Below are 25,494 nucleotides of genomic sequence, written 5' to 3'. Positions count from 1 at the left end.
GTCTGTCCAGAAGAGGGAGTGATTGATCTGGATTGACACAAACAGCCAGTGCCCTGCCCTGGCCTGTCACACAGCATCATGGGCTTACTGTAGCATGCCTGAATGCCAAATGAGCAGGTTGGACAGGAGCACAGAGGCCGATGATGACTGCTGACTGTGGCACACGTTGTTTATACTGTACACCAGTGGGTTTTCAACCCGTTTCATATCAAGGTTTATTGTGTATTTGAGCCACGGAACACCATTTGATGACATTTAGCCGTGCAGACCCAAAACCTAGTAAATGTTGTTGTTGTTGTTGGACAAGATGTTGTCTACAATTCCATGCTGTATTGTTGTTGGTATACCATAGGAGAGCGTCAAATGAAACCCAATAGACCCAGGAGGGTCCATCTGGATTCATTTTACGCTCTCAAGAGTTAAAGATCTATAAGGCGTCCATTTGGTTACCAACTCTCCATTATTTAGCTGCGGGACCACCTGGAACCCCCTCAAGGCCCACTTGGTGGTCCCCGGACCACTGGTTGAACTGTATACAGTGTGTGGAAATGATGGCGTTGGTACACTTTTGGGAACTTTTTTTATTTTGGAGAAAGAATGTGTAAGAACCGCACAGTTGGATGCCAAAAACCTCAAAGAGAGAGTAGAGTCTCTCTTCAGTCGATTGACTGTGACTGTGAAGAAACGGCATATACAGTAGCATGCAGGGCAGGCCTATACTTGCTTTATGGCAGCACATCTTAAATATAATAATCACTTAGTGGCCACATCATTCAAACATCCAGTACAGCCAACTAAAGCAGTGCACAGCTATAGTTTATCATAGCACAAATAAAATATCACAAATAGCAAAACAGCCTAAAACAAGAGCTGTCCCTTGGTTGAATGCTTTGTGATTTTTTTTTCCATGTTTTTTTCTTTAGATAAATTACACAACTCTTGTAAACTCTATAACCATTTTATTATACCAGCCTATAAGCCAGTAACCATGCAGAAGCATTGTAAAATCAACATGGTTCAATTGTCAATATCTCCAAGTGACACCAACCAGAAAAGCCTGGTCACTGTTTGTATACAGCAAACAATTTTATGGATTTGTCAATTAAACCCACTAATTGACTGGTCGACAAATTCCTACGACTACTAATTGACTAAGAATTTATACAGTCCTCAACAAAGAAATTCGACCTGATCAACAATGGTTAAAGTTACCGATCACATACAGATGAGCAAAAGTCTCAGTACAATTAAAACATCAAATGCGAGGTTCACATATTAACAATCCAGCTTATAACAACTCACATGCATATTAAGCACTGAGTTAAAATGAGTGAAGTTTATTAGGCTATATTGTGCCGCCCACTGCGCTTTGATTGTGATGGCAAGAATAGCATGCATGATGTATGCCGAATTTGCCGATATCATTATTGAAGTGAGATAGTGAATCACCATCATACATGAATCTTACATCAATAATAGCCCAACACATATGATCCATGATAAGTTATCCTATCGTGACTCTCCAGCAAAAAGACTGGAAGCAGAGGGTCTCAGCAGAGGGTCTAAACATCATACAAAGGGTGAAACTCATGAACATTCTCCTCTGGGCCAATGGTGAAGAAGAGGCCCCTTCACACCATTGCTGCGGCCGCTACCTGGCAGTGGCAAGTCATAGTGGAGTATCAGGAGCCATAACAAGAGACTGCAGCAGTTTTTTATCTAGTTTCTATCTCTACTGTCGCCTGTGCTTAAACCTGTCTGTCGCCTGTGCTCATCCATTATACTGATACACAATAAATGTGATTTAGGTCTTCATGTTGGACTTTCTAAGCTGAATACTACAGTATATAATGCACTGAATGTACCCCCTTGGCCTTTAATTCACATGATACAGATTTTAACATTCCGCTATTTTCTTTCATAGGCTACTCTTTTAAACTGCAAATGTGAATGCCTGCATAAAGTTTCACCTCACATTGTGACACAGCTGACACTTTGCTAAACAAGGGGTTAAATTCATTTTGCTCCTATACCACTAAAATGTGGAACGCCCTCCTTAAAACCGTTCTCAAAGAGCACATAAGGGCGGCTGTAATTCGAAACTGCCCCTGTAAGTCCCCCCCTCTATTTCTCTATACTGTTCACATTTTCTCTTTTTTCTAACTGGCTATTTGATGATTTTTGATTATGTGTATGTCTTTAAATGTTTTGATGAATTGAAAATGGAGGACCCTGATGTAAACAAGCAGTTTCAACCCATTCTGCAATTTGTTAATTCAATTTTCAATCAATCAATCAATCAATCATTCAATCAGTCAGTCAGTCAGTCAGTCAGTCAGTCAGTCAATCAATCAATCAACAAACTTGAAAATGGCTAATCTACAAGCCCACGATGTGTTCTCTTATGGGGTCTAGTCTGGGTCTGGCACAAACTATTTACAGATGTGTGGGTCTGCTGGGCCTGCGGCCAAACACAAAGGCATTTGCCACTGCTCTGGGTCTAGCCTACGCGTCTAGTCTAAGGTCTAGCCTAGCCTCCAAAAGTAATAAAAACATACATCTCCCATACTGCTTTGCGCCTTCTGCGATGACGTTTCGGCCGAAACCCAACGGAACTCACATCCATGGCCACGCCTTCTCCAGTGTTCCACCACTAGTGAGAGAGAAGAAGAAGAGGTGGTGAAGTACTTTACTTTTGGTGGAGTTCAAGGTTTGCGTCCTCGGTGTTTGCTTGGCGTTTACGAAAGGGATTATCGGGATAAGTCGTCGAGGCGGAGGAGAACAGAAGCCCCTCTTCACTGAGTCAACATGCTGAACATGTGGAAGGTTCGGGAGTTGGTTGATAAGGCGTGAGTATTAGCGTTTTAAATGTATTTGTTGTCATCTCTGTGTGTAGTTTCTACCTGCTGCTTGGAAGAGACACGTACCCAAAAGTTTGACGTCACGTAGTCACACACTAGTATCAAGTTGAAGGCTCAGTTTTGTACTTCTTCGTCGTACCGAGCCTTTCGCTCGACCAAAAAACAACAACAATATTTTTTTAGTTAAAGAAAAGTGTCCACGTATGTTTATTCCAGTTGGCAATGAGTCGGGTTTTTTTTTAACTCGAGGGACGTCATGTTTTGTCGAGCGAAAAGCTCGCGCGTTCCCCAAGTATACTATAATAGCCTACAGGTATGCTAGGCTAAGAAGCTAACACAAACTCCCCTGCCTTTAGTGGTCGTTGTCTACATTTTGAATTGTGACGCTTGGTTAGTTTGTCATTTGGCAGTATGTTTAGTCTGCGTGTGATGATGACACGGTTGTTGACGCGTCTGTTCCACTTTGTTGTTTGGGTTTTGGTTCCGTCTGACTGGAGGGTATTCTAGCTAGCTAACTTCGGTAAACGGGCTAAAGTACTTAGCAGTTTATAAGCTAGCTGACTATGAGGCTAGCCTGCTAAGCTAGTTTGACAGCTCCTCGGAAGCTGAATATTTTGGCATTAGAAATGACCGACACGCATCAAAGATGACACAGAGTGGAAAAACCGCCCTGACAAGTCCAGTCTTAAAAACAGAAACATTGACATTGCCAGCTACATGCTTAGACTATGAGTAATTGACCACTGTTAAGCAGTGACACTTGTAGCTACTGCACTCTGTAAGAAGTCCTTAACGTTAGTTGATGAGTTGTCTGATAGGAATCTCAATGCATTGTCTCGTATCAATATTGACCACATTGCTTTTCTACTGGAGTCAACCATCATTGGTTAAAGTCCTAATGTCCAAATGTCAACACACTAGCCACAACAACAAACGAAATGCAGGCCTGTTTTCCAGTCCTGGTTTAAGAATATGAAGTGTCAGCAAATAATTAAGCGGCTAAGCCTACTGTAATTCTGCTTAGACTAGTTCTTACTGTACATATTCCTACATTACAGCAGCCACCGGGCTCTCATATTATATTGTGATTGATAAATGCTTGACATTTCTTGTAACCACCGCACTCTGACTTCAGCGAACTATTAGATGACAATCATGACATCATAAAAAGGTGTGTGCGACCCAATACCCTTTTTATGAGTGAAAAGCAGAGTCCTGACAGAACACACATTAACCACAATGACTGATGGTTCTGCAGTTATGTGGGTAACACTGATAAAGTTTGACCTGTTAAATACACACTTTGCTAATTCACTTTCAGCCAGACAAACACTGATTGGACTGAAAGCAGAGGCAGGGTAATATGCATGCAGTATATTTGCATACTGTACTAGTAATATGCACAGTTGGTTTTGTGGGAGACTGGGAGTCGTTGGGTATAATGCGTCAACCAACCATTCCAGTTTGACCTCTATGGATTGGTCAGCAGCAGCAATTCAATGGTTCAAATTGTATTTGTTTATAAAGTCACCTCTGAACTAAGGCCACACCTTGAGCATTGTGTCTTTTGTTCTGTTAAGGGCTGCGGTTTGCTTGGCAGGCACAACTGAGTAATTGCACAATACCTTTCTAACTTCAAAAAGTTTTAACGGCTGGCTAGGCAAGCTCAGGCAACAAACAGCAGGTCCTAGAAGACTATAGATGTGAGAATGCATTCCTTCCCAAATGCTCTTGCTCTTGTCCCCCCTGATGTGTGACCCCTTTCAGCATGAGTTACAGTTGAGGACGAATCCACAGAGTGAAAGAAGGAGGGCATGGAGGGACCTGAGGGAGGGGACTTTCCCCACTTCCCACCCTTTCACAGGCTCATCCTCCTGGCTCTTTGGAACACTGCAGAGTGCAGACTTATGAGAGATCAACCACTCCAATAGCGAAAATATCAGATCTACAAGCTCAACATGTTGCATGCACCGATTCACTATTGTAGTCTGCCATTATTTCATTATTTGTAAAACATAATGATCATTGATAGTCCCAAAAGACAGTCAATGGGTTTAAAGTACAATTTAGGCATTTAGCAGACACTCTTAATCCAGAGCGATTTACAGTAAGCAAGAACAAAAAACGATCTAATGAAACTCTTATGTGTAATGTATAGTGTATACACTATATAGAGCAGTTCCCAAGAGTTCAATTAACATTGCTTTTACAATATAAATTGGGTTCCCAGAGATAGAAATGCCATTAAATTGGGGGTCCGTTGGTTAGTCCGTAGCCTAATCATTAGGCTATGGAATGCATGTCAAACTGGGGGTCCTTGAAATTAAACGGGTTGAGAATCAGAGTCGTAAAATTCTTCTCTCATGGGGGTCCCTGGCATATGTTTTCAAATGTGGGTCCGTGGGCTAATTAGTGTCAATTTGGGGGTCCTTGACATGAAAAAGTTTGGGAACCACTGATATAGAGTGTTATGTCTACATGAAGTGCTATTTAAGTTGAGCCTATGCATACCTGTAGGAGGTCGAGGCTAGGGCAAGTACTACGGCAAGTGCTATGGGCTAAGTAAGCCTAAGCTTGTAAAATGTAAATGTTTGGTACTTGGTAGTAGTGAGTGAGTTATGACACTGAACTGTGAATCATGAATTGGCATTATGACGGGTTAACAACACTATGGTCTCAGAGGCATGTGGGCAAGTACAGGTCAAGTTCTACTTGCCCAAAGGTCATGCCCACTTGCCTCAAAAGTAAATCGAGTTAATGTTAAATTAAATCCAATCAATAACTGCCAACTAAGTGGCGACAGTCACATTGAAAACCCGAGCATTATTTGTTCTTCTTGAATAACCAAACCATATTTAATGAAGACAGTTTATTCCCTGTTCAAAGCCGCTTTCCCATCGGGCAACCTGAAAGGAAACATTGTATTTACTTGCCACGGGCAGTCAGGGAACCGTTTGTGTCAACCCCTGTCATCCTGTCATTCAACTTAACATTTTTGTACAGAAAAAGGCACAACAAAAGCAGGTCGTGTTGGGGTGAAACTTTGCATAGCAGTGTGTTATGAACCGGGGGAAGGTCAGGGCAACTTTTTGAAATGTTTGATGATTTATACTAATATTTAACCGTTAAAAACTTTAATTTTACACATAGAAGTCAATGGAGAGGCAAATATGGAGATGATGTCACTCAGTACAGTAGTAATGCAAACAGGGTTGACTGACCTCCAGTTCTTTGTGTCCTTTTAACCTAAGGCAATGCTGCCTGGTACCCTACAAGTTATACATTTAACTGACAAGACAAGTAAACAAAATACAAAAACCGTAGACGTACAAGAATATTCAACATTAATAAATACATGCACACTGAGAGTTGTACATGCTCCTAACAATTGCAGTGCGGTGAGGTGCGCTCTTATCATCATACAACATCTCATTCTGGCCAATCACAATCTCCCACCCAATCAGGCCGGCCAATCACAATTTGCGTCCTTAATGTTTGTGTTTACACAAACACTCAAAGCTGGGCATAGGAAGGGCTAGCGCCCCTCAAAAATATTAAAACATTTCACCACTGAATTTATTCCATAGTAAGTCGGTCCATCAACATCTAGCTTTAGTTGAAAGTAACAGTTTAAGGAAATGAATTGCAGAGAGAGTCATTGGGAGATAATTTAGGTTTCCGTTTGATCTGAGCGATATCTAGACCACTGTTCCCTCACTTACCTGATAACTTATTGCATCACTATTACAACAACATCCTCTCATTTGGGCCATCGCCATCATCTACGCAAGCGAAGCAATAGCATGCTTCATTCTTAACCACAGACATGGTTAAAGTTTGAAGAGAATGTCATCGACATTGGCCGGCCTACATAAAATATCACTTGACGTGGCAGAATTCAGGCCTAGTAGAAACGGCAATCGCTTCTAACTTAGGTTTATAGCCTAAGAAAAACAAACATCAGGATCTAACTACTACAGTAGTAGTGCATTTTTGATCTTCTCTAAGGTTTTCTAAGACTAAAACATGTTGTTAATGTGGGAACCAAACCCTAGACGATAATCATGCCTGTATCCAGAACCACAGAGAAGGGTGTGTCAGTGTCTCCGTTGAGGCCCTACCCTGTGCTGCTGCTGATGTGGCAATGGTGAGAAAGAACTTTGGGAGTTGCCAGCTCCAAAACTTTGCCGTCCCCCTGTTTTGGCTGCGCTCTCATCATCAGTGTTGTGTTTAGCTCATCATTGGCTAATCGATGTAGATTTAGAGTAGACATGTCTATTTAGCAATAGCCAAATACTCACTGAGCCAGATAGCGAATAAAAAAATCAATTTCAGGCCTGAAGTGGAATGCTAGCGTGTTATGCCTGCCCTCAATCAGTCAATCAAGTCTGCTATATATATATAGGTTAATGTTTGGTTTGGATTGGGATTGTTGTGTAATCATAGTTATTTTCACAGTTTTTTTCTTTGTATTTTCCAAGGCCACTTGTTACGCTGGTTGAATACCTTACTGATTTTCACCACAATGAGATGGACAAGCCTATGTTTTTTATTTTAGCAAATAGACTAGGCTCTGGCACTAGACTCCTGCTGTTTCCTCTTATTCTGTTTTCTTTTGAGTTAGCTGAAGTACTAGGCTATATTATAATGCAAACAAAACCGTAATATAATGCAGTTGATTGTACCCCTGGCTAGTGTGTGTGTGTGTTACACAATTTAGCATTTGTGTGCTTGCTTACACTAACCTTTTTATGGTTTAAATTACTATTGGCCATGGGGAAGTGTACAGTACACACACACACACACACACACACACACACACACACACACACACTCTCTCCTATTGTCCTATGGCCATTCAGTGCAGGTGTATATGTGGGTGTGGTTGTAATCAGAGTGGCTTTCATTCATTCCAGTTTGCTTTCAAAGTGAGACATATATTATTCACTTGAAATTGAGCATTTATTTACAATTTTGGTATGGCTTTTCATGTATTATTATTATTTAGAAGTTGAACCAATATAAGTACTGTTTCTCTTTTGCCGTTCAGAACCAATGTGGTGATGAATTATTCTGAGGTGGAGTCCAAAGTGAGGGAAGCCACCAACGATGACCCCTGGGGACCTTCAGGGCAGCTGATGGCAGACGTCTCCAGGTCAGCAGAACTCCTGACTCCTCTCCCACGTAACGCTGAATGACACCAAGTCACAAATATTAATGAGCATCAGGCACGATTGTCTGGAAAAGATAACGGCTGATTCCTGTCCAAGAGGAAGTTGTCGGGGTCATTTGAATCACAAACAAGATTGTAAAAGCAGTTACTCAATGTCACCCATTCCTATGGACATCTTTATGACCCATTCTGGGCGGGACTGAGAGCATTATGGTGTTTTAAGCATTATGTTACACTTTAGCTATTGAAAAATAGCAGATCTACGAGCTCAGAGCTTGTAGATCTGTTTTAATTTTTCAAATCGTGATAAGGTGGTGCAAATCATTGAATATTATTTCATATTCTTTCAGAGCGAAAGTTTTGAACTCAAATCAACATATTTTCAGAAGGGGGTCGGTGGCCAATTGCATATATTTTTTGGGGTCCTTGACATGAAAATGTTTGAGAACAACTGACATAGAAACAGGTTTTTCAAAAAACTTTTAAGATTTAGAAGCATTTTTCCTGATTCTACAAATACCTTCTGAACCAGTTAGGGCTGTCAGAACGAATTTCATAATATGAAAGAAATTAGAATATTAAAAAATATATATATATTCGAAAGCTAAAATTGCCATTCGAATGGAGCTTTTATCATTTATTAATTCTATTTAATATTTTTATTTTGTTTTATGTTATTTTATCCGCTCACTAAATGTATTGAGTAACGAATCTACCGCTGTGAAATCTCCCATCTGCACGCACGCACACATGCACACGCGCGCCTCGTCACCTCCTCCCTCCTCTGCACGCATGCACACACGCACAGTCGCACACTACTAGTGTGTACTGTGTAGCTATCAGCGCGCTGCAACTAAGAATCACTCACATGTTTTATTAGTACCGTCGGGTCCGTCGCAACTTGTGGACAGTTTGAAAATGCTGGTCCTACTGTACGTGCATTAAACCATTAACGTTGGTCCGGCTGGTTTCATTTTGTCCTACGCGATTACGTGAATCAGCATGGCTGCGCCTGCAGTAGGCTATTCCTATTACCAAAACAAACAAATGGTAACCTACTTTTGTGTTGCACATGGAAAGCAACTGAAAACGACCATGGATATATTAAAGACAGTTCCCCTGTGCTGCTGTGCACAGCGGAGATAATGCACAACTCCAGGTACGAACCAAAACACTGACTGAAGCTGATCATCCACGACTATAACTATCTCCAGAATAGTCCTGCAGTCCCGCAATGAAGGAGAGACAATCTCGCCTCTCACTATAGTCCACTACAATGCCATTCTAGCCTTAAAACCTACATTTATGTGTTATTCAACAATTACTTTAGCGCCAAATATAGGCTTCTCTATATATCTTCATTGCTATGATGGCCTGTTCATCGCGATAGCCATTAGCCCAATCATTCTGTTTAAAAAGAAAAAAGAAAATGTCCTGTTCATGATTCCTGACTAGCCTACTCACTACTCAGACTATACTGTATCAGAAGTATACAACGTTCACTGTAAAATGCATTTGCACTATAGACAGACAACAATCTTACCGTGCTGAGTGCACTGTGCTCAATAAAACAGTTTAAACGCTATTTTGTGCCGAAAACCATTATTACATGGGCTGAAAGTACTGCTTTGTCGTTTGGAAGGGGGGCCCCTCTAGTGGACAGAACGTGCATCGTCAATCTGTATTATTATAGGCTAAATATGAGCTAAAATAAACAATGTAAATATTCGAATATTTTCGAAAATTACAAATAATGAAGCAATGAAATTCGAATTGGATTATAGAGGTGAACTGACAGCCCTAGAACCAGTAGTTCTTTAACAATTATTAAAAAATGTACAAGCTTGCGTCGTGGCACGAGGTGACACGCTGTGAGCTTGTATATCTGCTATTTTTGAATAGCCAATTGAATTGAATTGAATAGCTAACATTGGTTTTAATTTGACCCCCTCTCATTTCTCCTCTCTTGCTCTGCGATATGTCTGCCTGTGGCTCCTCTCAGATGCACCTTCATGTATGAGCAGTTCCCAGAGGTGATGAACATGCTGTGGGCTCGAATGCTACGGGACAATAAGAAGAACTGGAGGAGAGTCTACAAGGTATGTTTCAAACGGAACATGGGAGCAGATTTGAGCCAACGGGACTTTTCAAGCCCTGCTCGGGTTCTCTAAGTAGCCTTGCCGAGCCATGAGGGCCATAGGGCAGGAGCCTATCTCCTGTTTCTGTAGCGTGAGGCGGCTTGATGTACAAGTACACCCCCTGGACATGACGCTAGTATGTCGCAGGGACTTACCCCCAATCCAACCCTTGATGCTGAGTGTCAAGCAGGGAGGCACTGGGTCCCATTTCTAGAGTCTTTGGTATGACCCGGCCGGGGGTCGAACCCCGACCTCCCAGTCTCAGGGCGGACACTCTAACCACAAGGCCACTGAGCTGGTTCTCTGCTCAATGTATTTTCTCTCCACAAGCCTACCGTCTATGATGTCACTGAGCATCATGAAGCTACTGAAAGACCCACCCACCTCAGACATCAGCAATATGAGTTCCTCTTCACACGTCAAGGGGAACATTGCTGCTCCCAAATCGATCCCTATATGTTTTGTTAAAATACTTTAACATAATTTATCAGTATTTGCTGTTATCGGCAAATAATGCTGACATTAACTGATGGCAATAGCTGATATTTATCAGTTGGCATAAATTCTGCGCTGCTATGTTGGTTATTTTCAGCCTACCAAGCTGTAGATTCTGAACAGTTATTTTTATAATGAAATTGTTTGTTTCCCTGGCATCAGTATTGGCGATTGGCCAAATTGTTATTTTAAACATCTGCATCCGCCAAGCATTTCCATATCTGTGCATCCCTAGAAATAAACCTTTTGTTTAATTAACAAAGGCCCACAATTTGATTAAATAAATTAAATGTACACTCCAGGACTTATTTGAATTTAACAATAAAAAGCCTTTATTTAGACTATGCTAATAACACAATATAACTAGTTGGAGGAAGGTTTCTTTTTGTAGTCAAGAGGAGCCATTGGGTCATCCTCAATAAGCATAATACTGAAGACTCGGTGATGCATGTTCTTCTGCTAACGGCTGTGATCTGTCATTCCTCTCCTCAGTCCCTGCTGCTGCTGGCCCACCTCATCAGGAATGGATCAGAGAGGGTTGTCACCAGCACCAGAGAGCATCTCTACGATCTGAGATCGTTGGAGAGCTACCACTTTATAGGCAAGTCAAGTCTTCAGTCTGTCTCCGTCTCTATCTCTCTGCATGTAATATCTATATCTGCCTGTATCTCTCGCTCCCTCTAGTATACGTGCAAACGTCTTGCCTTTCGGCGACGACATGTGAATCGTGTAGATCTGAGGTGGCGAGTATGACTTGCGCATCATCTGTTTCTGCTTGCCCTTCCCGCCGATCCTGGCTAACATCGCACTACCAGAATCAGAATATGGTTTACGTGGTGTCTGGTTGCTATAGGGCCGAGCTTACCATCACTCCACTTGCCTCCACACTGCCACAGACTATTCATAAGTACTCTGCCAAGGTTCTAGGCTTATTATCCCGCCCTCAATGTCTTCACATAATTGTACAGTTAATATATAAAACGCATTATTCAGGCACATTTCAGCCACCTCTTTTGCCCATTAGGACCACTCTAGGCAGCGTCACCAAACGGCGACGTGCACTTATGGTAACCTAAAAGAAAAACAATTAAGAGTAATTCTGACGCTGACGAAGGCCTGCGCGCCGAAACACGTTTGAGCACACCCTCTCTACATCTTGGCTAACGTGTGCTGTGTTACTCAAGTCATGCTTGGACTTATCATGGCCTTATGTCATTTGTATTTGCATGGAGAAGACAGATGAGGGAAGAGAGCACTTTCACACTGACATCACTATTTACAAAGAGGCTGTAGAACACACACACACACACACACACCTACTGATTTGCAAGCTTTTGAATTATGTTGTTTGCCATGTCACTAATTATAACAGTTTTGCTCAGATTGCTGATCGGCTGTTACATACATTACATACACATGCCAGGGTAGATTATCAAACCATAAAAAGCAACATCCAAATTGGACCCCCCCATTTCGGACCCCCAGCCCTCGTGAGTTTGCGGTTGTGCTTGTTGTTCCATTTTCCAAAACCATATCTTTCTGTTCATCTATATCCATCGGTGTCAGTTCTCGGGGCTTATTATTACATAACACAAATGAGCCAAACACACTCATCTAGTTTTATTAGTTTACATTTCAAACCTTATCAAAGTGAGCACTGTGGTGTGTCCACAAACCTAACACAGCAGAGTGTTTTTACAGTAATGTAATATCCTAATGTGCTACAATAGCTTCAGTGTGCGACTGTGCGCTCTAATGAATGGATGTAAGGCCCTAAGCAGTGCTTAGACCACAAACTATTAAAGCCACACTGCCTGCCCCCCAAAGCGGCTTTCACTGCTCTCAGTCTCGGCCACATGTGTTCTAGCTGCTGTTTACAAGCAATGTATATCAGTTAGCAGCTTAGTTTAGCCCCTCTGTTTTCAAAGTTTGGTCACGTCTTTGAATCACTTTTAAAGAGCAGCTTACACAGTGTTTTAGCTTGAACTCACCGGCTCCTTAAAACAAATAGCTACTGAGGAAGTTTAATACTCAGTATTGGGGGAACTCGTCTAAAGACAAAGAAAAGCAACGGCGTGTTACACTAATAAAGTCTAAATCAATAATATAGCCTGTACTAGCACCAGTGAAACAAAGCTGCCTCTGTGTAGCTGTTGGATTCGTCCTCTGATGCTAGGAAGGCCTGTTTTAACTTCGCTGAACTGATCAGTGACAGTGTACGACCAAGAGCACACTTGTTGATGGTTGAGTTTTTCACCCCTTTTCCAAATCTGCACAAGACAGCAAGGCTGCACTGGTTATGTTATGTTATTGAACACATCAGGAACGTTACACGATGCACCCACCCTCGATTATTTATTTGGAGAAATCCCTTCCTTTAACATCAATGGGTGACAAGCACACCTTTCCAGTCCTTGGTCTGGCAGTCTGTGGTGAGCTTAGCGAAGCGTCCATCTATTGGCATAATAAAAATTGTTAAAAACGATAAAATGAGCAGACAAATTTGGAATTTAAACACTATAAAATTGAGGCTGAAAAATGATCTTAGTTGAGTTCTCTCTCCTGATTGAATACAATTGATGTCCCAACCTGAAACTATTTTCTGTTATATTAAAGAGCTGGAGAGATGGGGACACTCCTGTCTCCTGTTACTGAACAAAGACTGTACTGTAGCAATGATTACTATCTTTCTGAATATAGCGCTTTCCAAGTAATTCTTTTAAAATGTTTGTACGCAAAGAAATATCACTTACACCGACACCACCAAACTTAAGTTGTTAACCTTTAACTTAAGTTGTTGAAGTATTCCTGGATCATCGTAGGTCAATTTACCAATCAATTTATTTTAAAATGCTAATCTTTCTTTGATTCTCTGTCCCTTTTTAGATGAGAACGGTAAGGACCAGGGTATTAATGTTCGTCAGAAGGTGAAGGAAATGGTGGAGTTTGCCCAAGACGATGAGCGGCTGAGGGAAGAAAGGAAGAAGGCGAAGAAGAACAAAGACAAATATATCGGAGTATCATCATCGTCTGAAGGAGGAGGATACAGAGGCTACTGTAAGACCCCTCAACCTTTTATAGGTTTTATTTTTGTAATTAGGCATCGACCAGTTGAAAAATCTGTGTTAGATGACAGCTTCTCTCTACATTCCTACGCCTACGGTTCCTTAATTATTCTCAAATTAATATTGATCAAAACAAAAACAGATTAAAGTTGTATTAAATTGAAAGGTCTTACATATTTTTTGAAGCAATGCATTTATTTGCAATCTGACTACCGGTATGTGACAATGTTTTGCCAAGAGATAAACTGAAAGAAAACCAAATACAATAGAAACAGATTTGGCCTCAGAAGCCTTGATAAAGTTCGTGTTTATTGTCGTTGCAAGTCTTGCATATAAATAATTTCTAGGTGGTTATAAAAATGCCTTTAACATTTAACTTCCTGCACACACCTTGTGCAGACAATCTTTAAAAGAAAATGAATGTAACGAGCTAATACAAAAACAGAAAAATCACCTCCCCCATTTCAATCTCTCATTTTCCTTCTCTCTCTCTCTCTCCCTCCCTCCCTCCAGCGGGGGACAAGTATGACTCGGGTGGCAGTGGTGGTAACCAAGGAGGGAAGGGGTGGGACGATGACTGGAAGAGCGAGGGTCCGTTCCCCTTTAGCGAGAAGCTGGGAGAGATCAGCGACAAGATCGGCAGCACCATCGACGACACCATCAACAAATTCAGGAAGAAGGACAGAGACGACTCACCCGAAAGATTCAGGTAAGGGCAGGAGAGAGGGAGAGGAAAGGCCTGTTCACGCCATGCCACGGTGGTCACGGCTTACACAACACATCACTCTGTTTTTACTAACCACCGTTTCGGTGTTCACCTCTTCACTGACAACTGGAGTGGATTCTCTTCCTGCACAATAGAGTGTCGCAGCCCCTTTCATGACGACGCCATGCATAGATCCCAATGCATTTTTCCCATAGACATTTCAAAACGTATTTATTTAAAGACCTTATAAGCGTCGTCGTACAAAGCCAACTCTTGTCGTGACAAATCATGACAACAAACACAATATTTTGAACCAAACAAATAATTACAAAGAAGAAAAACAACAAAAAAGTGTTGTAACCTGCCGTTTTCTTCTTTCTAATTATTTGTTCAGCCCGAAAACATGATTGTTGACATGATTTGTCACGACAAGAGTTGGCTTTGTCCGCGGCGTAAACGTCTTTAAATAAATACTTTCTGAAAAGTCTATGAGGAAAATGAACGGGGATTTATTTTCCAGGTCTCGAGGGGGCTGGACTGCAACGCTCTATTGCAGAGGTGGAACAAAGTACTGACATGTTTTACTTAAAGTACCAAAAGTAGAAAGTACACACTATGCATTTCAAGTTTTCAAATGTATAATAAAACATCTTTTGAAAATGGCAGATCTACAAGCTCGATGTGACGCAGCTTGTAGATCGCCTATTTTTAAATGGCAAAAATGTATATAGCGCTGAAGTGTTTTTTGAAGTATGTTTTGTCATAATAATAAAAGTAACTAGTTACTAAGGTTTTCAAATATATGTTGTGTAAAAGTACAATATTTGCTTCTGAAATGTAGTGGAGTGCAAGTAAAATTATTGGAAATTAGAAATACTCAAGTAAAGTACAAATAACCTAAAAAAATGTACTTGAGTACAGTACTTACTTAAGTAAATGAAATGTACTTAGTTACTTTCCACCACTGCACATTGACTGTCAGAATGAGAGAGAGAGGGGGGGTGGGGGGGTAAAAAAGTCTGCAGTCTGCTGTGAAAAACAAAAGTAGGGCTTCTCCCTCTGGGATTTGGATTCCCTGTGCTTTGTGTCGCTTGAAATATATGTTGGTGTCAAATTATTTATTTTACGTAACCTTCACTTAACCAGGAGGTCACCTTGAGATTGAACATCTCTTTTTCACAGGAAGCCTGCCTGGCCAATTAATGGCAGCAGCATGGGTGTTTTGTTTTAATTTATTTTTAATTGTAGTTTCAGAAGTTCGGGATCTGTCTTTTGTATTTTATACGAGAATAAAAATGGCATTAAAACACTTCGCTCTGGCCATGGCATTTATTTCAACTGAAAAATATGGAGGCTTTCAAACGATATATTATTGCTAGATGTGTGAAAACACACGTGTGCCCTTTACGCCATTAGGAAACAGTAGGCTCAAAGCTAATTACGAAATAATAATAATTAGAAAGCTTACAGAATGTTTTTTTTTTAGACTAGGTGCAGTAGCTAACTAACAGCTGTTTATTTCTTTATACTTAGTTAATGTTGTTTCCCAGGGATGTTTGCAAAGGTTCCACTGTTTAGGACAGCTGTGAATGTTTGCAGCCTGAAACCGTCTAAACACGCAAGTGTTTTGTTTCCAAATCTTATGGGAGATTGCTAAATTCAATCATCACGCGGTCAAACCTCAGAACCTCTGTCTCGTCTTCTGTCGTCCACACAGCGATAACGAGGACGAACGGGGGCCGCCGCGTCCAGACAGGCGGAATGGCCAGACGACGGGACGAGAGTTCAAAGACGAAGAGGAAACCGTCACCACTAGGAACGTCCAGATCGTCCAGGCAACGGAAACCACGGCGACACGGAAGAAAGTTTCCAAGAAAGTGGACCTCGGGGCCGCGGCCAACTACACAGGAGACCAGAGTCCAGACAGCAGCTCTAAACAGGTACACAATGAGACACCAGAGCTGACCAAAACTCTGTGATAGTCTTTGTGCCGTAAGAATTTATAAAGATCACTAGGGTGTGTGTATATGTATATGTATATGTATATATATATATATATATATATGCATGCATGCTATCTCCACTTAGAGATAAGCCTACTGTAAACTGACCACTGCCTCACCAGCGAATGGAAGTGATCTTTATAAATACTGGGCTTCATAAGAACAATGTCTGTTTAATATTTTTTTACAAACACATGCTGTTGATTATCAGACAGTCACGTCCCTACGAGACTAGGCTCTGGAGGCTATAATTGATATGCAGGTTTTCTTTCTGTGAATCTTGGAGTCACACCAATATTGTTCCTGAAGCAGTTTTGTTCATTTAGATAATGACCACTGAGCATTTAGCTAAAGGATACAACTCCCCCAGTCAGTCAGTCTCTCCCACCCACTTAGATGAAACGCCTGCCTCTGGTTTGCACATTAACATTGGAGTAGATTGAGAGGAAATTAACTCCCCGTCAGCTCTGTGCACACATGATGTAACTGCAGATATTATATTGTGTGTGTGTGTAATGTACAGTATATCCTGTAGATGCTGTATCTGCGAGACCTAGTTCTTGGTGCACGATTGCTGCACTTTCATTCCACATGAGAAGAAACATACTGTATATAAAATAACCTAGTTCTTTGTGCATGATTGCTGCGTGTTCACGCCAGCTGAGGGGGCAAAAAAGGGATTCGGCATAATTCCTATCTTGTTTGAGTTTTCATACAGAAAACTTAATGCACAAATAAATCACCTGGCACATTATCATTTGGCTTGCTTGAAGCTTAATTTGCCCACAGTGTTGTGCAATGATCTCATTGTCACTGTCATGTTTCAGCCCCAGGCAGCTGCCCCGCCTCAGCCCTCCAGCAGCGGCCTGGTCGACCTACTGATGGTGGACTCGGGAGGACCTGTTACACCTGCAGCCACAGGTACAACACGCGCTCCTACCAGGCCTTTCTCCAAACACTGAGTCTGGCCCCTTTTCCACCAAAATAACTTTGGTTCTCGGAACCTTGGTGCTTTCACGGAACTGGTGGAACTTTGGTTCCAACTTTCAGTGGAAACACTGAACTGGTTCAATTTTAGGCGGGGGGGGGGGGGGGGGGGTGGGGGGACCTTTAGTCACACCACAGTGGCATCGAAACCGCAGCGAGTCTTAAGGCTGATGGTATAGCTGCAGGTTTGGGGACAGCGCAGAGGGTGTTGATATATAGGAGCTAAGTGCACCAGATGTTTTTGTGCAGCAGTCCCTGGTGGATGGAGAGGGGGGGACTGAGCACATGTTTGGATTTCTCCTCCCATCCACCACAATCCCTCTGACTCTGTAGGAATGCTAAGTATGCTCGGACCACACCTGGAACTCACTTATATGAAGGGACAAGTGGATGTCTCTTTCTCTCTCTCTTTAGCTTTCATTCTCTCTGATGATACTTTCTTTTTCTCTCTTCCCCCCTGATTCTGTTTAATCTACTGTTAGACAGATGTTAGGTTCTTATTTAGCTTGCTTATGATTCTCAATGACTATTTCTATGTATTTGATGTATTACCATGTGTTGTTCTTGCTTAGTGTAAGTCACTCTAGATTAAGAGTGTCTGCTACATGCCTAAATTGTCTGTCTGTCTCTCTCTCTCTCTCTCTCTCTCTCTCTCTCTCTCTCTCTCTCTCAGACTTCAGTGGATTTGCTGACTTCGCCTCGCCCACTGCCTCCGTCGGCCTCTCCTCGGAATCTGGTGGGTTTCCTAAACTTCCCCTTCTTCTTCTTCTTCTCATTTATGTTATTTATTTATCCATCGGTCTCCTCCCTCTACGTGTCTTTTGTGCTGTGCATGCGTGGTGTGCCATGATGTTCCAGTCACGCTGCTAGAATATTCAGAGGGATGCTGGGGTGGGAGCCCTGGCCATATGGAGCCTGCTACCTGCTCTGCATAACAAGAACAGACACACATCAACTCCTGTTATGTATGACAGGGGACATGCAGGGGTGCAGGGTGAGGTTAGTGGGGGTGGAAGAAGCTGACATGGATAGAGATGGTGAGGGAGGAGGGGAGATTTTAATGAAAATATTGATAACATGGCGCTGAAGATGCTCAGGGGGAAACGTGAGTTATCCACCTGAACCCTCCTATTCAAATTTAGTTTTTTGAATAACCAATCTACAAGCTTGTAGATCTGCTATTTGAATATTTTTTTGTTTTCCGGGACGCAGGGTGAAAGTGGTTATAGACACACCTGTGCTTATTAATAAAAGGTATAACATTGTTGATGGCTGGGAATCTTTCTCAGTGAGGTGTGTGCATTACACTGAAAGACAGTATGACTTCTGACCTGTCCCTCTGAACCTGGGCTGGTCAGGAGTGCATAGCAGGGGTGTCCAAACGTTTTTCAAAAGGGGCCATATTAGAAAATATTAAAACACCCTACATGTCCTGACATAATGTACCTTCGAACCATAACAAAACCATATACATTGCATTTAAACGATTTTATTTAACCATCAATATTTATTATCAAAGGTGTTTTGTCAGGTGTGTGCTGTGAACAAAACACAAATAACTCGGCCTTATTTCACATTACCAAATGACTTTGACCCCTTCAGAATGAGACAACAAGGAACAAGGAATCTGGCATTTCCCAGAATATACTCTGGGAAATGCCCGGGTTAATAAATTACTTCAATGTAAAGATTTCCCATACTGTTGGGCTTGCCATTCATAATACAATTCAGGTATGGAGCTGCAGGTCGTATAAAATTCGGCCCCGGGCTAGGGCTTTAACGTTTTCGCTGCTATACGTCACGAGACATGGCCAAAGCATTTCTGGGGGTCCCCGGCCAAAAACGTTGAGAACACCTGTACTAGTCGACTAGTAAACTAGGCAACCAGTCAACTAGTAAAAATCACTAGAAGTGAGAGCCCTACACCGGGTCCCACTTGGCACGCCCCTGCCATAGAGGGTAGGGTAGGCCATCAGTGGGTGTAAACACTCCTGCCATAGAGGGTAGGGTAGGCCTGGACTGACTGAACAAAAAATAAAAACATAATTACATGTGATGAACATAATGGAAGCACGGTCCTAAACCCTCTTCTCTTGTTGTCTTTTAGCCCCAGCAGCCTCTACCGGGACCACGGGGGACTTTGGGGAGTGGAACGCCTTCCCCGGAGGTCAGATGCCGGCCCCGGCGCAGCCTGCAGCAGGCGGAGGAGGAGGTGACCTGTTTGGAGGCATGCTGGCGGCCGGCCCCGCCCTGTCTCCAGCTGCTGCCGCTACCCCACCTGCCGCCGCGCCCTCGGCAGACCTGTTTGACCTGATGGGTCCCACGACTCAGTCCAATATCACCGCCTCGCAGAGCCTCAACTTCAGCATGAGCGCCACGCAGAGCATGAGCGCCACCGTCCTGCCCCATTCCATATCACAGGTACGGTCTCACCGGGCTGCACACAGCAACACGCTCTGCATGATTTATTCATGTCCACATCGGTACAGGAACAGATGAGAAGACTGTCTGATATGCAATATTATCACCATGCCTCTGGCGGCTGCGCCTGAATGCAGATATATATATATATATATATATATACACTGTGTATACAGTATGTACATTTGCAGTTTACTGTTTATAAATATACCATAAGAGGCGTAACGGGGCAGGTTCATAAAATGACCTGAGGCTTTTATATACCGCATTCTTCCTATCGAAAACATGCTTATTTATGAAAAACATTTTCAAAAGCTAGGTGTAAACAAACTTTGGATGGTTACTACTATGTACTACACACACACACACACAGCAAATCCATTCCCCGTGCACAGCATTGCCAGCCCATATTTCTTCCTGGTGCAGGTGATGGCAGGAAACGTCACACATATGAGTAATAAACAAAAAGAGTTCATTGCACAAAAGAGTGCTGCATTTTTCCATTTTTGTTTTTATAGTGCAAGTAGAAAGAAAAATTAGAACAAGGTGTTTGGCATAAATCTACCTGATGAAGCTGTATGCGAAAGGCTTTGTTTGCTAGATCATTACACACACACACACACACACACACTCTTCGTAACATGTATACTGCTCATTGACCATGGAGACAAACACACACAAGCGGTGTAGGTACGCGAGGACCGTCTCTCTCCAGATGCTCCTCTCCCCCAGGAGACCACCCACTAACCACCCCACTCCTCCTGTTTAACTGACACACACAATGAGAAGTCATGAACACATTAGGAAGGCCTCGTTTGTAGACAGTATTCTTTCACATTAAAACATTGTTGGCCTACTTTGAAAAGAAAAAAAAAGGAACGACTGCTACCTCTGATTCCAGTTACTTTAGATGACATGTTTTAATGAGTTCACAGAGAGGAATGCTTGCACAGTCTAGTCTGAACAGTACTGTTGTTGGAGGCATGATGGCGGCCGGCCATCATGTTAAACTGGGACTGAGAATGCAGCTTTACTGGTTCTCAATGTGGGGTTGTGCGGATCCTCAGCTAAAGGATTGGTAAACAAACAAGGATTGGCAAACAAATGGACCCCTAAGGGATTGTAACTCGAAGAGTGAACACATGGAAACAAAGTGGACATGTATTCTACCATGTCCAATACATTGGGGTTCCAGACATTATCAACCTAGGATCCTAATAACTGAAAACTCCAATAACCAAATGCATTTATCTGTCTGTCATGAGCTTGTGCTGGAATTATTTCCGCTGTGTTTCTGTGCGAGACTGCCCTCTAGCCCCGGTTCTTATTCCCATTGTTTTGTGCCTGTCCTTCCCAGCCCATCCAGAACATAGGAGCTCCAATGCAGCCCCAGTCCATGCAGCCGATGCAACCCCTACAGCAAGCGTTAGGTTCTCAGGGTGCTGCTGCTGGGTCCAAACCTGGCATCCCTGCTACCTGGTCAGACTCCTCGGTCAACATCAGCCTGGACTTCCTAGGAATGCAGGCCCCCAAGACCAGTCAGCCCACCCTCAACACACTCCAGCAAGGTAAGAAAAGTAGTAGTACACACCCATAGTATAAGCTAGAGTAGACCCTCCAGAAAAATGTGGGCAAGAATCATTGATTTTGCGATGAAATATGCAGGGTTTGATGTGATTTTATACTGTGAAATTGCGGGAAGTTATGAAATATGCGTAAAGTTGCAAAATGAGGAAACATGTGGGATTTTATGTGATTTTATGTGGTGAAATTCGTGGGAAGTTTGCGCAATTATGCACACTTTTATATTTTTATTTTTTAAGCATAAGCGCATTTTTCTGGAGGTTCTAAATGAAACATTTAAGCCGCCTGATTTATACTTTGTCGTATGAAGCCGTCGTACGAAGATGTCAGGTGGCAGGAATGCGTTGTGACTGAGCTTGTGGATCGGCTATTTTCAAATATAACTTTGGCTGTTATTATTTTAAAAATATATTTATATATATTGATGGGACAGTAGACTGACGGGAAATGGCGAGTGACATGCAGCAAAGGTTGTCCGGATCGGGATTCGAACCCGTGACACGCCGTCAGGCTGGCATTGCAGCCTAGGGTGCCCGGAGCAGCACGCCGTTGGCCTGGGCCAACCTTCGCTAGGCCCGTCATAATTATTACTTAATCGCCTAAATGCTATTATTTGAGATGATTGCAATTATTTTTGTCATAATCGTAAATGTTGAAAAATGTTTCAAAAGCACATTTTTCAAAAATGGGAGAAATAACAGATCTACAAGCTTACAACACTGCACTTGTGACGTGTTGTAAGCTTGTAAGAAAATAATGATTATTACATGTGTTGGTGATTTTGTTGTATAAGTTCTTTGCCTAAAAGGCAAACAGAAATACACATTGTAACGTTCCAATGTTCAATGCAAAAAACACACTTCAATCGTTAATCACAATTATTTGTGACAATAATCGGCAACATAAATGACACAAAGCACTGTATTGCCTCTTAATAGTTTTCACGAACGATATTAGATGAGTTGTTTACTTGGGTTTAGTTTAGTTTATTTATACATTACTGCTATAGGTTACATGCCTACTTTAAGCTACTGTAACTACCAGAATAGCCGTTTATTTTACCTTTTAGTTAATGCAAATGTAGCCTTTACTAAAATGTTTGTTGGTGTGTTATTTTCAGTGAGCCCCGTTAGCATGCTCACCCAGGGATTTGCCGGCATGAACTACGGCTCCCCACCAGTCAGAACGCCCGTAAATCCCATGATGCACGCTGGTGCTGGCATGGGCATGTCCCCGAACCAAGGGATGATGGGAATGGGGATGAACATGGGGATGCCACAGGCTGGCATGGGCATGGCGATGCCCGGTGCTATGGGAATGAACGCCGCCATGGTTCAGCAGCCCAAACACGATGCCTTCGCCAACTTTGGCAACTTTGGAAAGTGACGGCGCTTTGGAGGAATGATGTCAATCGCTCTCTATCTCTCTATCTCTTTCTCTCCGTCCGTCGGTGAAGGATTTGCTAATGAGCTGCAAACAAAGAGTACTTGAATGATGTCGAACATCACAATACCAAGACCCTACAATGTTGTTCTTTACCCTTTCATATTCTAAATGAATGTTTTCTCAGTTGGAACCAATGATCTGTCAGGGTTCAACACATTACCATAGTGTGTTGTGTTGGGTTTGTTTTTTATTGCCAGAGAGAGGAAGAGTGTGACGGACACATCTGCCATCATGACCACGTCAAGGCAATTATGCTTTATAACCTCAATCAAATGAAATCACCAGAATAGCAAAAATATATATATATTAGAGAATGTTTCTTTTTTTTCCCTTATTATTTTTTTTAAGAAAGATGTTATCAGTAACTCTACTCTACTGGATGTAATATCGGTTTAGTTAACCTGATCAACCATCTAAACATTCTAATGTATTTCAAAGAATGTCAAGTTACTTTACTTGTTATTCTCTTGACTTTGTAAATAGACTACCCCTGTCCATACAAATAAGTTATTAAGTACTTGGATGAGAGACGGTGATGACATGAAGAGTTGTATCATTTGGTGGGGAAAGACAAAATCATCTGAATGTATCTCAATCAAGACCGCTATTATTGTAAGGTACATTGCCAGTATCTTTGATACCATAACTTTGTACTTTTAGTGTACACGGTAAAAGCCTCACTGATAATCTGAGTTAAACTAACACTCAAACTTTTACAGTGCACACCGTTCAAATTGTGACCTATAGTAGAAGAAACAAATATTTGAGTGAATGCATGTTTGTATTGAAGTCTGTTGGTAATGACATGAACAGACCTAACTTTGTGGCCTTTCTTATAGGTATAAATGTACATATTTATATATATATTTTTAAAGATGAAGACAAGTATAATCGGTTTGCTTCCAAATGAGATAATCAATACGGAGGAATGGGGAATTGTGGGTCTTTTCTTACAGTACATGGTGCCTGTAAGTCAATTGCCTTTTTTTGCTCTTAATAGTGAACCTCTTAAAAGGAGAAGGGAGTATAAGACTGTGCAGTGTTGAGGGCAGACACTGCTGTGTGTTGTGTATGAAGTCCAGCATTCATACACCTGCCCTCGAGCCATGATTGCAGTATCTGTTCAGATACTGGATGTGATCGTTGCTCATTAGTTGTGCTCTTTGTACGTTATTATCCCACCCCACGCGGACATGCTGATTATTACCATTGTCTTGTTAAGACCAGTGATTATTATCTCAGTAAAACCGCCACATGACATGGCTAGTACCTAAAGAATGAGCTCGTCTTGACGGCAGTAGCAAGCATGTATTTTATTTCTTATTCATTGTGAATAAGAATCCATTGGTGCATCTCTCGGTCAAAAAGCTGCCTACGCTTTTTTTTTTTCCTCCTTTATTTCTTTTTTTGTACATTCTCCGCCTTCACCATTTTTAAAATGCTGAACAAAGACTGGCAGACACTGTAGCTACTTTACTTTTTTTTGTCATTCCAAAGTCGGGGTTCTTTCACATCCCAACAGTCGCTGCTGCAGATTACAGAGAAAAGCGTTTCGGACAGTTTGATGCCCTTTGTCCTCATTCCAGAAGAATATGCTGCTGTGGGGGTCAAATGAGCATGCGTATCTTGCTGGGAGTGAATGAACCGCCAGCCGGTTTGTCTGTATAGTGCTGTCCTGTAATAGTTATTTATAGTGCATAAGTTGTGCATAATTTCCGCGCGACAAATGTATACACTGTGAAATCCTCAAGTGTTCATTGCCCTCCTAGAGTGTTCAATTTGTACACTCTCGGAGGTGAACGAACGAAGGATTTTACAGTGTACTTCTTCGCACATTTTTTTTTGCCCAGCGACGCTTAAAGGGTTGGGTGCGATGAAGTATAAAATCGAGCCCTGATCTATATCTGTAATGTACAGGTACAAACTGACACTCTTAGAGGGTTTTAAGTGCCTGCCGATGATTGCCTTGTGACCCCTGTCATGATCCAACGATTGAGCTATTATTTCTTTCAGAGCAGAGAGATTGATGCAAGTGAATTTGAGCTGAGTGACATTTTGTGGTACGTCAATGATGAAATAAATAATTCACTGACCAGACATAAATGGTGGGTTGTTTTGCCTCTGGAGTGACTGGAGAAACCACTTCTCACTTCTACACACATTAGCCATGTTCCAGGGGTCTGGTGCATTACCTGTTGTTTAAAATGACCAAAATATTTACTCATTTTTGTTTTTCTAAAAATATATAATACCCATGGAGGTTATTTTATTTTGTTTTTTTTTCTACTTACAATCTTTTTGAGAACTTCTGTAAACTAGGATTGTTACTGAAAACACTAGATTATCCACAATGTAAAAAGAAAAAAAAATCTAAATTAGTTTTTTTTCTCCCCCTCCTGTTTTGATTTGATTTTCACATCATGATCCTACATCTACAACATTAAACAGTTGATTGAAATGTGTTAATGGAGTGTGTTATTTGGTGTGATGTATCATTAGCCTCTTTAGAAAGAGCTGCAAGGCAGCATTTCTGAAGATGTTACACTTTAAAATTACATTAAGCTGGATGGGTTAATGCTTTTCTGTGTAAGAATGAACATGAACGATCTGTAAAC

General features: G+C 41.8%; 1 protein-coding gene across 1 annotated transcript; it reads left to right on the top strand.

Moving 5' to 3' along the window:
• The first annotated feature begins 2,675 nt into the window (after positions 1 to 2,675).
• Positions 2,676 to 25,337, top strand: clint1a (clathrin interactor 1a). Its single transcript, XM_080773988.1, has 12 exons — positions 2,676 to 2,849; positions 7,912 to 8,016; positions 10,037 to 10,133; positions 11,160 to 11,268; positions 13,554 to 13,724; positions 14,246 to 14,441; positions 16,156 to 16,378; positions 17,269 to 17,362; positions 18,102 to 18,164; positions 19,536 to 19,849; positions 21,207 to 21,417; positions 22,554 to 25,337. The coding sequence occupies exons 1-12, from the start codon at positions 2,809 to 2,811 to the stop codon at positions 22,817 to 22,819; spliced, it is 1,890 nt and encodes a 629-aa protein (XP_080630114.1). The 5' UTR covers positions 2,676 to 2,808; the 3' UTR covers positions 22,820 to 25,337.
• Positions 25,338 to 25,494: the final 157 nt, after the last annotated feature.

Source organism: Protomyctophum bolini (assembly GCF_963924005.1).
Source record: "Protomyctophum bolini genome assembly, chromosome: 10".
In the NCBI taxonomy this organism is placed as follows: domain Eukaryota; kingdom Metazoa; phylum Chordata; class Actinopteri; order Myctophiformes; family Myctophidae; genus Protomyctophum; species Protomyctophum bolini.
Note: the sequence above shows the minus strand (reverse complement) of the source record. Positions and strands in the feature narration are given on the sequence as shown.